Source organism: Channa argus, chromosome 17 (assembly GCF_033026475.1).
Source record: "Channa argus isolate prfri chromosome 17, Channa argus male v1.0, whole genome shotgun sequence".
Classification (NCBI taxonomy): Eukaryota; Metazoa; Chordata; class Actinopteri; order Anabantiformes; family Channidae; genus Channa; species Channa argus.
Genome location: NC_090213.1, coordinates 7,640,606 through 7,659,145, shown reverse-complemented (window position 1 = coordinate 7,659,145; position 18,540 = coordinate 7,640,606). Strand labels below are relative to the sequence as shown.

Below are 18,540 nucleotides of genomic sequence, written 5' to 3'. Positions count from 1 at the left end.
AGCCGCCTCACACTCACTCTGTCACGTCCCAGCCTCAAAATAAACACACCGCAAAGGACGTGACAAGTGTGGATCAGCCCAGTCCCACAGTGGTGATCTGGTGTGCACGCAGTGATATTGATGGGGGGGATGCTGTGACAAGTGAGCAGCCTCAGTGTCCATATGAAGAATGGCCCAGTGACTGAGACTGTCAGAGGTATGATATACCGATCAGCCACGACTTTAAAACTACAGCGGTTTTAATGTTGTGGTGGATAGGGGAAAGTGTGGGCCCTCAGACCGATCTGCTGCCCAATATGCAGCATACTGCGTTGTACAGTACTGTGTGTTCTGACGCCGGTCACCTGTGGCCAGCACACGATTGCTGCAATTGATGCATGCAGTTGAGTAGCATTTCTCATTTATGATCAGCCACAAAGACACGTCACATCAATCCTTAGTTCGCTGCGCTGGCTTCCTGTAGCTTCTAGCATCAGGTTTAACTCTTCTGCACTTGCACTTAAATCTAAAATAAAAATAAAAAAATCCTATCAGTTCTTTGTTGTCTTTGCTTCTTGTTAAACAGAAACACATCTTCGTTAATGATTTCTCCTTGACTTAGATTTTTGCTTTCCTTGTACCTCACTTGTAAATTGCTTTGGATGAAAAGCAGTCTGCTTTTAAACAGCTTGAGTCTTCCTTTTCCAAGTAATCATTCCTTTCTAGAAGAATCATTCATGCTTCTCATAAAATGTTGACTTTAAAATGTTGACACAGTTTTTTGATGAGAATCACAAAAACTATACAAACAGCCTCAGCTACCTTCACCAGTCAAATAATCTCCGAGGGATTGTAACACGCCCCTTTTGAAGCTATTCAAACAAATGCAGAAACGACAGCTTAATATGTCTGTTGGGACATACACTTAACATTTAAGTGCGATGGAGATTATTGTTTTCATGTGTTTCCCATGCTCTTTCATGCCTGCTAATGGAAACAACTGTTGATTTCACCTCCGTCAGACTCTTTGAACAAATAATGACTCCTTCAAGCCTACCAACAGCCATCCTTAAACAGGAGAGTGCTGCAGTTCTTTTGTTGTCGCCATGCATGCTGGGAATTTCTCTTTATAGGGTGACACTGAGCCCCGACATGTTGTGCTGAAGAGATATTTTTAGTTTCTTAGTTACACTGTTGCAAAAAAGAAGACAGCTACCACAGAGAGATGCACAGATGCAGAGAGCTTCATGCATCATTTTTGTGCAGTACGTTTAAGTTAAGTGAAATAACTTTACCTTAGGTTACACACACGTGGTAATGAAAGTAAAATGTTACTTAATGCTTTTATTTTCCGTCTGTACATTAATTTATCTAAAAGGCCAATACTCACAGGGAAGGATCATGGACGAGATCTTTGAGGTTGACTCCACTGCGGTCCTCTGCAAGGTTTCGAAAACAGCTGTCGCTCACTGGGTGGAAATAGACAAACGGGAGAAAACATCAGCACACAAAATCATAAGAAATCTCAAATAAATGACACTGTATGATTCTAGCAGACATTTTTGGAAATGGTTTCATTCCCAAATATTCTCACATTCACAAGCTTTGATTTTTCTAAATCATGCCACCTGTGATTACTCAAGGAAGGAAAATTATGAAATATGCTAAAAATTAACTGGACTCATAAGGCTAAAGCACTTTGTCTAAATTAGAGAAAATAGGATGCTCATTTGTTACAGTTCCCCTTGTCAGTTTCCATTGTTATACAGCAGGTGTGTGCCTGTTTGTAAAAATGATGCCTGGTGTAGCTGATACATTGTCTCCATTATGTTTTCAACACCAGCTATGCTCCGAACGAAATATCAACACCATCTGAGGAAACTCAACATTTCTATCTCATCCCACCACCTTCGCCCTGTTTGATCACACTGAGCCTATGTGAAGCCACACCTTCATCATCTTCAACCTCGCCTTATACAAACCACGTTTCACATCTCGACTGCAGAGCAGGTGCGAGCCACATGAGTCATCGTGGTGATCACAGACGGATAGAGTGACAGATAGAGTGAGACAGGGAGCAAGACGAGGACACGTGGAGAGGAAAATGGATGGAATAAAGCAAGCCCAAACATGAACGGACACACTTGTGTCTTAAAATAGATATAAAACAAAGCACCAGAGGGCAGGTGATGCTGTGGTGGTGCAGTAGAGTTAATTCAGAAACTACATGTGCTAGTTGTAGACAACCCTGGAAATGTCATGATGTTACTCCAGTGAAGAGCCATGATCCATGAACGAGGGGAGGGGTGGAGGGATAGGGTGAGTGGATGGGTGAAGCAAGAATGGTGTAAAAAAATGGAAGAGATTGGACAGCATGGATAAGAGAATGAAAGGTTATGGTGTAGAAGAGGGGATGAAAAGAGTTTAGGATGGAGGCGAGGAAGGATTTCATGAAGACAAAAAGAGCCGATGGAGCAGCACTGTGGAGACAGAGGTAAACAGAGGGTGCAGGACGTTGCTCTGGGCTCTGGCAAATGAATGGAGGAGTGCTGACATTTGCACACCAAGCCAGCTCAGAAAGAGAGAAAGAGAGGGGGAAACAAGAGAGACAGAAAGACTGCAGGGGTGGGGGTGGAGGGGGTTAGATCTAGAGAGGAAAAAACGATTCGGGGAGGAGAGAAAAGGGGAAGCAAGCACATGGAATATCCACCATGCTGCCTTTATAGGAGCACTGCTGCATAAGTGCATGTGTGTGTGTGTGTGTGTTTGTGTGTGCGTGCGTGAACGGGGAACTTCCTTCAATGCTGCAGTATTCCTTACAAACACACAGACTCTCTCTCTCTCACACACACACACACAGCCCTCCTCAGTCTTTCTCTCCCAGCTACCCCTTGATCTAAAAATAGCCGCTCCTCTCTCCTACAAGAGGCAGCAACCATTCTGAGCCAATCAACACGCTCTGTCAAAGGGATCGGTACCCACCACCCCGTGTATGTGTATGCACGTGTGTGTGTGTGTGTGTGTGTGTATCAAGGGGAAGTCCTGACTGAAGGTACTAAAACTGCCCCTCCTTATTGCACCAGTTTGTAGAAATGGTGGGAAAGTGACTCCTTCCAGAAAACAATAGGATGGAAAAGAAGCTTGGAGGAGAGAAAAGAGAGAACAAAACATGGGGGAGAAGGAGATATTGGGGCACAGAGGAAGAAGGAGATCTGGCTGCAGCTGACACAAGCTTCAAAGGAATATTAATGGGATTCTGTGTAGGAGCTGAAGACACAGGAAGAAAAAGGAGAAGAGCAAGGAAGGACGGACGAGGAAGAATGACAGGGACAGGGGAAAATTATGATGCTGCTTCCTTCCACCTTCAAAGCTCCACCCATGCAACTACTTCCAGGTATATCTGCAGCTTGGTTTTGCGCTGCACCATCGTCTCTGGTGCCCCCTAAAATCTGCAATATAGCAGCAACTTGCATTTCAGGCTTCATTAAACACATTGACTTGTTACCTAAGCAAACCGGATCCAGAACAAGTGCCGCTGCAATATGGGGACCCCCTACCCCAATCCAGGGGCGCTCGTCCCCATGATACACACAAAGCAACCTAAAGGTCCAGTGGGAAACAGAAAACCAATGTCTCAGTCCGGGGATTTTCACTTTAGCTGTATGTGCTACTGTACGGGTAACACCGGCTCCCTTTGAATACTGCTAATATTTCAAACAAGGATTTTAATTAAGGCTGTGGGTGGAGGGACTAGCAGCCCACCTGCACCTGGTTTAATAAAGCTAGTTCTGTGTCACTTGTAACTTAAGTTAAAAAAATGAACACAGTGGTTAATTATGAAATGTGTAAAATCATGTGATTGTAATGTGTAACACAAATTTGATTAGAATTGTAGTGGACTAAAAAGTACTGATATTTGTTTCTCAGGGGGGTTAAAGTCAAAGTAGAGTTTATTTTTTTGTTAAAATAGATTTTCAAGGTCAATAAGGAAGATTTTCATTTTTGATCTTAGAATAAAGACCATCATTTAGTGAATATTGTGCTTAAAGAAAAACCAATGCTTCAATCTGCCTTCCTATAAAATATTTTTAACAACATAACAGAGGATCCGTAACTAGTAGTTAGCATGTAAAATAAGTCTTCTTATTTTTTTCCTTTCAGCTGTTCCTTTTCAGGAGTCGCCACAGCGAATCATGTGCATCCATCTAACCCTGTCCTCTGCATCCTCTTCTCTCACACCAACTAACTTCCTGTCCTCTCTCACTACATCCATAAATCTCCTCTGTGGTCTTCCTCTACACCTCCTGCCTGGCAGCTCCAACCTCAGCATCCTTCTAAGGATATATTCACCATCTCTCCTCTGAACGTGTCCAAACCACCTCAATCTGGCCTCTCTGACTTTAACTCCAACACATCTAACAGCTGTCCCTCTGATGTTCTCGTATCTAATCCTGTCCATCCTCGTTATTACCAAAGAGAACCTCAACATCTTAAGCTCTGCTACCTCCAGCTCTGCCTCCTGTCTTTTCTTCAGTGCCACTGTCTCTAAGCCGAACAACATCCATGGTCTCACCACCGTCTTGAACATCTTTCCTTTCATTCTCACTGATACTCTTTTATCACACATCACACCTGACACTTTTCTCCACCCGGTCCAGCCTGCCTGCACTCGCCTCTTCACCGCTTTTCCACACTCTTCATTGCTCTGAACCATTGACCCTAAGTACTTAAAGTTCTGCACCTTCTTTACCTCTGACCATTCTGTCTTACTGTGGCTAAGCTTCATTCTTTTGTTTTCCAGAGCAGACCTCCACCTCTTTAGATTTACCTCCACCTGCTCCCTGCTCTCACTACAAATCACAATGTCATCTGCAAACATCATAGTCCATGGAGATTCCTGTCTAACCTCATCTGTCAGCCTGTCCATCACTAGAGCAAACAACAAGGGGCTCAGAGCTGATCCTTGATGCAGACCCACCTCCACCTTGAACTCCTCTGTCAGCAGACCTCACCACGGTCTTACAGCTCTCATAGATGTCCTGCACCACTCTAACATACTTCTCTGCCACTCCAGACGTCCTCATACAATACCACAGCTCCTCTCTCGGCATCCTGTATAAGCTTTGTCTACATCTACGAAGACACAATGCAACTCCCTCTCTTGTAATGCTCTTTGTCTGGCCTTTGCCACCTCTACCTTCACCTTATGCTGAATCTCCCTGTACTCCTGTTTACTCTCTTCAGTCCTTCTGAAGAGAGTACTTCTTCTTAGCTAACTTCTTTCTTTGTATACACACCTGAACTTCCTCATTCCACCACCAAGTCTCCTTGTCCACTTTTCTATTTCCTGATTACACACCGAGTAGCCTCCTGCCTGTCTCCCTAAACACATTAGCTATAGTTGTCCAGTCATCTGCAAGCACCGCCAGACCACCCATTCTCATCACCTCTGTTACCTTCACCTACATGCCCATTGAAATCTGCACCAATCACCACTCTCTCACCTCTGGGGATTCTCTGCATCACTTCATCTAACTCACTCCAGAATTTCTCCTTCTCTTCTAACTCACATCCTACCTGTGGGGTATAACCACTCACAACATTGAACATCACGCCTTCAATATCCAGCTTCAGACTCATCAACCTGTCTGATACTCTTTTCACCTCTAGAACATACCTCACAAACTCCTCTTTCAGGTTAACTCCTACTGCATTTCTTTTCCTATCTGACCCTTGGTAAAACAACTTGAACCCTGCTCCAAAGCTTCTAGCTTTGCTACCTTTCCATCTGGTCTCCTGGACACACAGTATATCCACCTTCCTTCTCTGCATCATGTCAATCAACTCTCTATCCTTCCCTGTCAGAGTCCCAACATTCAAAGTCCCTACTGTCAGTCCTACATTCGTAGGTTTCCTCTTCTCTCTCTGCCTACGAACACACCTTCCTCCTCTCCTTCTTCGAGCATGTAAAATAAGTAAGAACAGTTAAAAACAACTAACTGTGATAATTTTTCAAATGAATATATTTTCTAGCATCCATTCTTGTATTGACTCTGCTCGCTTCATGTTTGCCTCCACCTGTGAGCATGTGTGAGTGCAGAAGACTGAATGTCCCCAGGGTAGAATTGGAGGGGAGCAGGAGGCCTGTGCTTTAGAAGCATTACAGAGGGGACTACCAACTTACACATGTGCACACAAAGGCTCACACACACACATACACACACACACGCACACACTCTTCAAGGGTTAAGCGCTAAGCAATAACTCAGCAGGGAAGATAAGGACACAGGGGAAGACCAAAGAAAAAAGAGCTCAAGAGACCAAATTGAAGGCAACTGATCAAAAATTTCAATATAGAAAACAAATGAAAAACAAAAAAAAACAAAACAGGAGAAGCATAGAAAAGCTGACAACACATTGAGCCAAGTACATTGTGTACAATTTTGAAGCTCTGTTTCCCTCTTCTGGCTTTTCCGGAGATAATAAAGAGTATGAAACACCAGCCATGTCTGCAAATTAGCCGAATGTGACACAGATAACTAAGGCCATTTGGAGTCCTTTAAGAGATAAGATCCAAAAAAAGTTAAATGGTTTTGTGGTGAGTGCCCTCAATTAATTTTCAAGCATAAATCGTCTTGTCATTGAAGGTGAAACATTTTGCACTGCAACCAAACTGACCCAGTTCTTTCAGTAAAGGGCAAGTATTTTCCAGAGGCAATAGTCAATAGTTATATAATTACAATGTAACTATGTTGTTATTATCCGCTGGAATATATATTATAACACTGGGCCACAGCTACAGTCTGTAGGATAGATGATGTCTGTAGTACAGGCTGTCAGTCAACATGTAGTCTATCAGGTCTATGGCAAAAGTAAAGTTAAAATGCAGGCTGTCTGTTTCATTGTACCAGAGCTGGAAAGCTACTGTATCTGCTGTCAGACTGTCGGCCACTAGCTGAGGGGGATTCATAAACTGTTACTATGTTCCACTCAATCATTTCCAGGACATAAAGCAGTCAGTACTCATTATCTCCCTGGGTTCCAACGCTAATGGGGTTTTCCCTTATAGCAGGTCCACACACACACACACACACACACACACACACACACACACATACACACACACACACACACACACACATACATACACATACACACACACAGAGCCTGGTTTTGGATTTACACACACACACTATATTTAGAAAAATGTTACACAACAAGTGTCATAGACATATCCCTGATAAATGCACTAAAAACATACTTACAGTATACACAGTATAAACACACATAGCCTCGAACACCTTGCCACACATTTTAGGAAAATCTTAGGAAAAGCTTAGCAAATAATTCAGAGGAAGACAGACTGACTTCAGTTGCTCGTGCCAATGTCTGCTTCCAGTCCAATTATGACAATGCTTATCTATCATTATGGCGCTACACCCTGCTGCTCTCTTAAAAGAAAAAAACACAAATCTAGATGTTGTGTGCATTGTGTAAATTAGCTTATGTGAAGCTGTGGTGAAGTAAACAATGTCCATTTACTAAAAGTTGACAGCTATGCATTTCAACATGTTTCAACAAACAAGTTAATATATACTTGTTGGATCTATCTATTAATATATAGATCACCCTGCAGTCCTCAGTCCGCCATCCAAAAATTGGCACGTCTATACATAAAAAAGTACTATCAGAGGGACGGCAGAGCATGCTGTCTTCATCTGAGCAGCCCATTTGGTGTCTCTATTGTTTCCGGTTCTTTATCAGCTAAAGGTGGTGCCAATGTCCCTCTGGCCCTGGAGAATCTACTATGGAGGTCAACCACTGGATTGGGCTGACATCTGCTGGTGGGAGGGACAACACCTCTACATACCAATAAAACTCTACAAAAGCAACATTGCTGCCTCCTTCTTCCTATTTTACTTGTTCTGTGTCAAATGGAAACACTGGGCCCCAGGCCTCGGATTAAATGGGCTTAATGATGAATAGAGGTATGGATCCGCCTCCAGATTGTAATTGGGTGGGGTAGACATCTGACTTAGAGGGATTCAGTACTACAACCCTCAAACAGACAGAAAAGCTGAGGATCGGAGAGGAGCAGGGGTGCACAAATACCAGCATCTTCATTCCATGGCAGGGTAAATTTCCAAATGAATAAGCGCTGATGCTGGGTAAAATATAGTAACAGCAATAACAGCAGATAACCTAATCTATAAACCCACTGTATCTTAGCAACCTTGTTAATTCTGAGAAAAGCAGTGGGGTAAGCAGCAGAAGCACAGCATCCATCAAAGACACACCCAGCAGCAAAACACACACACACACACATGCAAGCGCGCACACACACACACACACACACCAATTACTCACAAGCTCCCAACCCACAACACCACGCACATGCCATTTTACCATTAGCCAGTATCTCAATCACACTGTGGTGTGAATGAATGCATACACATGTGCAGGGCTACACACTCAGGCACGTACACACAGATCCTCAGGCTTACTGTAAGCAGCCGGGAGAATGGAGGGGGTGTGGAGCGGAACAATGGGATCCTAATCGTCGGGCTGCTTTTCAAAGCATCTCCCCTCTACAACGCTGTTTCTAGATAAGATTTGAAAATGCTATTTATATTCGCGGGAAAAGGAGCCAACCAGCAACTTGATTTTCATTTATTTGAAGTCAGATCTAAATTGAGGAGTTACATAATGCAAGGAGTGCGACACTCCACCTGCTACTGCCGAGCCAGCCACCGAAGAACACAATGGACAGAAACAAAAATGCACTGGGCCCACGCTAATGCTGAAGCTAATAATTACTCTATTGGCTTAATAACCGTTGCTTACTAGACCAGAAGGAGCCCAGCTCATTTGTGTGGGTACAGCATTGGGCATATTCACATTTCCAATGCGAACCTATTGCAGCCTTGTCAGGCCAAAATCCGGCAACTGTGCTGAGCCAAGGACAAAACAACAGTACAACATGGCCCAGTCCCCCCACGCACCAGATGTGCAGAGAAAGAAGATAAAGCGGGAGAGATGACTCTGTACTTTACAGCTGTGTCCCAGACAAGCAGGCAGGGCCTATCTCTGGCCCTGGTTTTCCCAACTCTCCACCTCCTTGTTTTGCCTGGAGAGGAGAGGCTGCTCTATCTGAGGCTGAGTGAAGGAGGAAGAGGAGGACTGGTACTAGGACGGGCACGTGCAGTTGAGGGAGGGTGAGCAGGAATCCTGACAGGATTAAGAGAGAAATTCACACTAGATGAGGGGAGAGGGAAGAGAGAGTAGAAAAAAGAGGGGAGTAGCAGTGGGAATACTCTGCAAGCAGGGAGAAGACAGAGGGAGAGAAAAAAGAGTCGTAAAATTAAATGGTAAGATGGGGAAATGGCTAGTGTGGGGGGGCTGCGAGTAATGAGTGATGCTGGGCAATAAGAAAAATACACTAGGGGCAGATTACTAAGAGTAAAAATAAAGAATACTAAGAGGGAATGATGGGAGCAAACAGTGGATTTTGCCACACATTCAGTTTGACATTTTGCAGCGTAAGGGTCAGAAATGTAGATATGCAAACTATAAGAAAGCAACACTAATTGTCATCTAGATATGTTATCTGAATAATGACACCTAATTGCAGGCCTTTGCACTAACAATTACTAAATATTCTCCTTATCTTAATTCTCTCTTGATTGTGATCAGATTCCAATTTGCAAGACAGGTATGGGCCAATCCAAAAACATGGTGTGTGTGACAGGTCAAAGAAACCGATCCTGCTGTGTAGGCTCTGTTTTTCTTGTGCTGAGTGCTGAGGATGGGCTGGGAAGAGGAAGTCCAACGGTTAGAAACTTGTCACAAAAAGTGTGCCAGTTTAATCCATGGTGACAAGATTAAATCTGGTTAGGACAAGTGAAAATGCAGAGCTTGTTCCTCCCTGATCCCTAACTCTGATTCTCTGTTGCCAGCAGGTCACTCAAATGTTTGTACAGTAACAGACTCAATTTGATCAGTGACCCTTCAGTGAAATAACAGTTTTCCGTATCTGTAGCTTTTGAGGGGAAATTGAGGTTTGGTGGATATTTTTAAGTTCTTTGGATTGTGTTCACACCTGTCTGACGATCCTCAGATGCTAATTTGCTGATTCAGGTCAATGCTCTGTGCATTGACATTATATTTCCCTTATACACTCTAAAAATATTGGAACAGTGAGGGCAATTCCTTTATTTTTGCTGTAGACTGAAAGCATTTGGATTTGACATCAAAAGATGAATATGAGACAATAGATCTACATTTCAGCTTTTATTTCTTGGGATACACAGCTTTTAAGATGGCCCCTTTAGTTTGAACCCACCAATTTTTTAATGTCAACAAAAGTATTGGAACATGTGACTTACAGGTGAGTTTTGTTGCCCAGGTTTGTCCTATGACATTGATTATTCAAACAATAAATAGCACTGAATGTCTACGCTCAGTGTCAGATTTGGGTTTTGCCTGTTCAGTTGACCAACATGAAAACCAGAGAGCTGACTACGGGTAAAAAACAAGCAATTGTGAAGTCAAGAGGAGATGGTATATCAAATGGAGCCATTGCACAAACATTGGCTATGGCCACTAAGACCATTGACTGAAGGGAGTAACGCCCTAAAACAAACAACAACTGAAAGAAGTTGCTATGAAAGCCTGGAAAAGTATCACAAAAGAGGAATTCAAAAGTTGGGTGATCTCAGTGGGTCACAGGCTTGTTGGAGTTACTGGAAGCAAAGGATTTGCAACTAAATATTAAGTCTTATTTTAAGCTATTTTAAGTCTATCTGTTCCAATACTTTTGGCCACATGAAAAATGGGTGGGGTTCAAACAAAAAATGCTATCTTATCTAAGCTCAGTGTCCGATCCAGATGTAAACACCTGGAAATAAAAGCTGAAACGCTGATCTCTTGTCTCATATGTCTCGTATTTTGATGTTAAACCAAAATGTTTTCAGGCTACAGCAGAAATAAAGGAATTGGCCTCACTGTTCCGACGCTTTTGGAGGGGAGTGCACGTGTAAGACGAATAAAAACTGCATCTAAATAAATCTGCATGCAAATTCCAGGTGTATAAAGTATGACTCACAAACGGGGATTTAATAAGCCGTCGGATGCAAATTGAAGAGAGGTAGGTACTTCAAAGTGTGTGTGTGTGTGTGTGTGTGTGTGCGTGTCCGTGTGTGTGTGTGAGAGACTACTGCTAAAAAAAACTGTTCCTTAATCATTTTGTGAAACTACAGAAAGCTAATTGAAAATAATTTTAATAGTTTGTTAACCCTTTACTGTAAAGTCCTAAGCCTGGAAAAACTGGGGTGGGTTGTTGCAGGAAAGGTTAGGGGCATTTGGTGTAAAAACCTGTGTCAGGTCAACGTGCGAAACAATGTGGAGAGCTTGAGCTTACAGGATAAGCTGAAAGAGGAAAAATAAAAAACTTAATTCAGTTGTTGTTCCATAGGACAAACTTCAGGGTCCTTCTCCTATGGTTCCTTTTCCCTGGAATAAGTAAAACATCTGTGTACTTACTCAACACTTTAGCACATGAACTTATGATGCAAACCAACAAAGCGCTAACCATAATAAAATCAAAACAGAAAATATTTTTTTCACTTGCTCGACATGTGACTCAAATATCTTCTCCAAAATACAGAAAACGTCCAAACCCCCCCCCCCCCAAAAAACGGTCCACCGTTTGCTTTTTTTGTGATATCCCTGTGCCACCCACCCAGTCACTTGCACTCACCTGAACTTCGCTTTATCATCCAAATATCAGTGAAAGCAAGAGCCTGCAGCATCCTACAGCATGCAGCTCTCCTGTATTGATGTTTTATTAACACTGCCATAAATATGGAAGAGACACTTACTAATGACGCTACTGAGAAAAGTTCCAGAGACAATTTACTGCGCCAGGGAATACAGGGACCTTGAATATGGTGCCCCACACCCCTCATTCCTTCATCTCATTTCCTATGCCATGACCGGAATGCCCCTGCAGCTCCCCCAGCACAAACACACACACACACACACACACACACACACACACACACACACACACTGTTTGTCCCTTCTGTTTTTGTTGTTTCTTGAAATCAATAGACTTGGGGGGGTTGTTATGAGCCACCACACCCCTCGTTAATATTAATAATAAATCACAGCCTCTGAGTATAATGAGGCTTGTTTCTAGTGACAACAGGCGTGATGAATGTGTCTGTGGCTCAGTGTGGCATTATCATATAGCCAGGCAGGAGTGGTGTGTTCATCTGGACTGTGTGGCTGTGGGTGGGTGATGTGTCATGGCTTTTTCCCTCATGTAGCATGACATTTGGATGCCAGAGGGCCCACGGCAATCAGCTTTCTGTGGCATTTCTAACAGCTGTTTACACACACATACACACACTACCCAACATGGACTGTGTGTTGTCTGCACACGAGCACATGTACTGGATATTCAGTGCATGGATGCAGCACTTCATCCTTTGCAGTTTGCTATAAAATGTAGATTTTAAGTATCTATCCTTGGAAGTGAAGGAAAATAATATACATAAGTAGCATTTCACTAATGATACATATACACTGGAAATTATATATTGGAAATTTCCCCACTGTGGGACAAATCAGGTTTATCTTATCTTATCTTATATTTAGTTAAGTCTTTGGTTGAGTACAAACATACACTTGAAGATTGCACTTGGACCAGGCAAGAGTTTCACTTTAGCCGTTACACATACTTAGTTACGTCTAATACAATGTACCACAAGTAACATTTGTGTTATTTAGATTTTTGGGGGCACATCTACCTTATTAGACACATCAGTAGAGAGCAGACGATGGAAAAATAGGGGGTTTGACACGCAGCTGGACTCAAACCCAGGTCGCAGTTACAGTATGTGGTACGAACCAAAACCATTTGGCAATAAGGGTGCTCCATAATATTAGTCATTTTAACAAATACTATAATAACCCTATGTCAGTGTGAAATGCTCACAGCTAAATGTTTTCTATTTCTGCACACTGTTAATGACAAAGGAGGGAGAAGCGTTTAAAAAGAGTTGAAACTTTTCAGTACCAAATCTGAATGTGCGTACAGATGCAAAAGAAAACATCTAAACAAGTCCTGCTGCTGATAGTTTTGATGTGGACTATCTTTGTGGTAGCAAGCAGTACCACTGAATGTGGAAATACTGTATAAAATGGGCTGTGTTTTCTGAAAGCTATGCTAAAGGGTGCTGGTTTTTTAAACTACATTTACCGCTGAAGTAAACATTAACAAACTATTGCTTACTTCCGTAACAGTGGAGTGAGAATATATATATTTTATATCGTTTTGGAGAACTGATCCTTTTAGTTGCAATTCTGAAAAAACATTTAACAACACATGGAAGGTAATATCATTGCAAATTGACAAATGCAAATAAATTAATTAACACCTGCAGTGAACAGCATATTCCTTTCCCCCTTTTTTCTCAACTCTGTCTGGGTGTGTGTTATCCATGGCCGCACCATTAGTGAGCCAGGTACTATTCTCTTGTTAGAAGCCAAAATGAGCTTGAGAGCAGCTCTATTGATTTCAATAGAAATGTGCTTACACAGGCATCAATATAGCTGCACATTTCTGATACCTCCTCTCCCTGTCTGCCACCACATCCTTTGTCTCTCCCCCTCCTCCTCCTTCTACTCCTATTCTTTCATCCTTCCCATCCAACAAGTTGTGTGAATCTGCATGGAAAACACTCCACGTACTCATTTCACTTCACTCAATATGGCTAAAGATAGAAAGGTTGAAAAGCAGCTGCCTGAGCTTTGAAATGAATGGCTACTGGCTAACATTAGCAATAAGGCTCTTTGTCTGTTGGCTTTTAAGGTTTGTAGTGACACATATGTGCTGAGGCATAATCAGATCAGGTATTGATTGGTCTTCACTGAGAAATGTTAATGTTCTGCCTGCTCCTCTGTGATCTCTCACTCAATACTCAAGTACGCTAGAAAGGATCAGAGGCAGAGGGAGGGTTCGATAGACGTCAAGGGTTATGGCGTAACTACAATCAGTCTTTCGGGTTGAGGACAGGTCTAGGTTGGCAAAAGGCCACTCAGAATCAATGTCAGGTTTGGGATCAGAGCTGAGGGTCACAGCTATGTTGTCCAGGGAACCGCTGAACTGAAGGGAAGGGCAAATGCACATCCACAACCCCAACAACTTCTGGGACAAACACTTCTGAAGAGATGCAGCTGTCAAGTCCATTTCTGGAGCAGGAGACACTACCATATTTTAAGTGACACAATGTTCACTAAGTGGAAAGTTAATCTAAACTGTATCCCCACAGGGTTCCCATGTGGCAAAGAAGGCAACCTCATCATTGTCTACTCCACCGGCTGCCCTCCCCATGACCAGCCCTCACTCTCTGCCCACAAATCCCATTTCATGCCAGGCACCCTTCTGAAAAGCCAAAACAAAAAGTCTGATCAGCACAGCTGCAGCTTTAGTACATTGTGCCGACAATCATCGTGAAATCAGCGGAACAAAGCAAAGCCAAACTCTGCAGCTCCAAAACTACACAGTACCAGACAGCATTAATCTACGGGTAAGTGTGGGTCTTGCTCTTCCCACAGCAGAGGAAACTCCCTGTTACTGCCCCCTTTAGGTCAACAAAGATACTTCCACTGGTTAAAAAAAAAATCAGAGTAAGTATTTATCATGTGGTCGATTTGGTGACCCTTGTCTTGGGTACAATTCTGCAATATATGGTCATTTTCTATCATTTCATCAAGAAATTATAAGAAATGGCCATTCTGTTAAACATATCTGCAACCATTAGGTATGAGTGTCTCGGCAGAGTCACATTCAGAAGTGTCTGCACGAATTTAAGTGGTTGGCTGGTGGCCGAATAACTGATTAATAAGCCAGGGATTGTAAAGTACGGATGGAGCTGAGATAAATCTACTTCTATAGGGGCAGTTTCAGCGTTCTGGATAAAGCAATGGTGATGCCATCATCTTAATGCTTTAACAAGTCCTCTAAAATTCTGCTGGGTTGTCGACCCATCCATGCATCCCTACACCTAGAGGGCTTTGTCACTTGAAAATACATTCACTATATATTGTTTCTAAGCACTGGATGAAACAAATCCTTTTCTTATTCGTCTATCCCTTAAGGCCCAAAGGCCTTTAACGTTAAGCGTTAAAGGCCGCTCACCTGCCTTTAGACCCATATGAACTTTAGTGACATCCCATTCTTAATCCATAGGGTTTAATATGACGTCGGCCCTTTGCAGCTATAACGGCTTCAACTCTTCTGGGAAGCCTTTCCACCAGGTTTAGGAGTGTGTTTATGAAATACATAATACACAGTGCTCGCAGTCTTCGCTCTAATTCATCCCAAAGGTGTTCTATCAGGTTGAGGTCAGGACTCTGTGCAGGCCAGTCAAGTTCTTCCACACCAAACTCACTCATCCATGTCTTTATGGACCTTGCTTTGTGCACCTGAATTCATTTATTTGGATGGATGAGCGAATACTTTTGGCAATATAATGTATGTTTTAGCATCTGCTAAAGTTTGTGACTCCAGACTATATGTTCTACTATTGACTAAATGTATGAAGAATTTTTTTTCATCTATATTCATATTATTTACTGTGATTTTATATTTAGATTTATTTTATAAAATGACTTGGTTGGAAATTCTTAAAAGTGAAAACTGATTGCTGGTTCCTGTTTTGTATAACTTTAAATTAAATATGTAATTTGAAGTCGATTACAAAGGGCTCTGGAGAATTATGACATTTCCATTATTAAAATATGCTTAATTTTAAAGACCAAGAAGTTCATTGATTCATTTTCTGAATTTATCAAATGAATAATAAAAATAATTGTTAGTTGTCCATATCTTTGCCTATTACACCTCAACACACAGACAAAAAGGGCTGTTTCAGTTCTGTTTTACACTGTATACAGTTTGTAGTTCTCAAGGTCAACCTGAGAACTACAAACTGTATTGTATTGTATTGTAAAGTAGTGTACTGTAAAGTGCACTGTACTTTACAGTGTACTGTAAAGTAGGAAATGCACAGAGGAAATTAATTTCTATGGATTAAAGTTACAATGAACACGTTCCACACACAGCCATTGCTTGTTGATGTGTTTATTAAAGTGTGAGTGGGTGGTAATACATGTATATGTGTGTGTGTGTGTGTGTGCACAAACCACTTAACTTTCCTTATTTCCCACGATGTAGAGTTTTACATGCCCACACAAACACACACACACACGCACAGAGGGGGTGCCCCAGGCCTGGCTCTACTAATGAAGCAGCCTGTAAGCAGCTACCTTCATTACATTCAATCCTCTGGACAATGTCAGCAATTACATTGCAGCTTCCCACTGTTGGGGCTCACACATGTACAAACACACTCACACACACACACACACACACACACACGCAAACAGGCATAGGGTTGGAAACTTGTCGTTCTCAGAGCTAATGCTAGTTGAGGTTGATGCTGGGAGGAGTTCCTGCTCTTTTTTGTCTCTACTGGTGGGTGTTTGGCTCAGGCTCTGCTGTTTGAAACCCAAACCCCTCAATACATCAAACTCAGGACCTGCCACAACATCACCACAGCCTCTGTGACAACTCTCTTCTCTCTTTCTGCTCCATTTGCCATATTTTACACAGCTCATATCTCATCTTGCTGAGACACACAGACACACACAAAGTGTACATCTACATGTCATTACAGGGGCAACTAAGAGGGAAGCCCCTAGAGGAGTCAGAGCACTGGAGGTGCTCTTTGACATCAACATGTGACTTTTGATAAACCTTTTCTCCGCACTGTTGCCAGTGCTGTTCTGTGATACTTTGTTATAGGGAGGCAACTTTTCCATAAAAAGATAAGTTGGATATTGTAACATAGCTTTAATCTCCTCACTATTGTCTTTGTTGTTATTTTATTCAAAAAACTGAAGTGCAAAGGCCTCGGTTTGTGTTTGGCTTGAGTCTTTTGTTAATTTTTGTCTGATAAATCACCTTAGTGACCAATAAAATCTAAAAAAGTTACTAGTGAATTTTCAGTCAATTTACCAATTGTTTCATCCCTGGTTTCGAGATCCTTTCTGTGTTCTACTCCATAAAAACATTTTTTTTATTCGGTGCCGGCAGCTAATTTTACACTCATACTGCGGCTAATTTCTCTCCATAAATTTGCTCCCACAATACACTAAACAATAACAGGTGAGGCAATGAAGCAGAGGAGAGGAAATGATGCAAAATGACAACAAAGCTGTCGAGTCGTGCCAAGTCACATTAATCGCGCTAGTTCTTCTGTGTATGAGTTGAGCATTGGTGGCTGCGAAGTGTGTGTGAGTGTCTGAGGCTGGTGTCTATTAACATTTGATTCCCAAGTGCCACAATCTGAAGGGGTTTTGTGGTAGAAACGGCTAAGGTATGACGTTGAATAATGGAGGAGAAGAGCACACACACACATACACACACACAGACTAGGCCGAGGTCAGCCATCAAACACCCCTCGTTAGGGAGAAGCTGGCCTCCTCCATTATTCACACGTACATGCTCCCCTCGCACTGCTCTCACCCTCGCTTTGCCAGGAAGATGGAGCGAGTTGAGAGCAGACAGACAGAAAAGGTAAAAAAAAAAAAAAAAAGTGAGAAAGGTGGACAGAGAGAGGTGAGGAAATGGGGACAAAAATAGTGAGCGAAAAAAAAAAGGGAGACAGTTTGAGTGATATGAGTGAAAACGGGAGAGCGAATATTTTTATGTTTGTCCCTTAAGCTCCAAGTTAACTGAATTATGATTGATAAAGAATTGATTAGTGAAACTGATTTAAATATAAATGTGTAAGCAAGTCACTGAGTGCTGTAATTCCTGTTAATTATGAAAACATTTGCAGGATTTACCCCACAATGACTGTAAACACTGCAGGGAAAAGCACTTTTAATTGACAAGCATCAAAAATTATGTTGATTTTTTTTCCCCCTCACTGTCACCTTTCTATCATCAATCAATGTGCTGCACCTCAACACGGCCTCGGTAAGGAGGGAGTGACAGAGGTATGGGGAGCAGGTTTGAACAAGTGCCAAACCAATGAACACCCTGCTAGTGTGTCAAGAAGGTGCGGAAGGACTTCTGCCAAGGGTGACAGCCAGAAGTCACACAGAGCTCCATCTTTTCCCAGTGGAGCTTTTCCAGTTTCGGCACAGACGCTTGTCTTTGTTCTTATGAATGGCTGATCGCATTATGTGGAGACTGATGCTCTCTAATCTTAAGCTTTTCTAATAGATGTTATTTGCATTCATGAATGAACATTTAAAAGCCTATATTTTGCAAATGTGCAGACTTTGTGGAGAAAACTCTTTTTCTCATTGTGCAGCTTATTTGCTTTTCAGAACTTCGCTTTGACATGCTCACTTTCTTCCGCGTCTTGTATTCCACTTAAACCCCCCTTCAAACTACACACCACTCTCTCTGTTTGGCAAACAACAACAAAATGTCGAAATGCTGAAAACCTGAGTGATGTTGACATAAATGAAGTTCCCTGT

General features: G+C 42.3%; 1 protein-coding gene across 3 annotated transcripts in view; it reads right to left on the bottom strand.

Moving 5' to 3' along the window:
• The window catches only part of gphnb (gephyrin b), a 79,177-nt gene that overhangs the window by 50,190 nt on the left and 10,447 nt on the right, over positions 1-18,540 (bottom strand). For all 3 annotated transcript variants that reach the window (XM_067482289.1, XM_067482290.1, XM_067482291.1), the window contains exon 2: positions 1,370-1,448. In XM_067482289.1, coding sequence (XP_067338390.1) covers positions 1,370-1,448 — 79 coding nt within the window. The remainder of the gene's footprint in view (positions 1-1,369; positions 1,449-18,540) is intronic.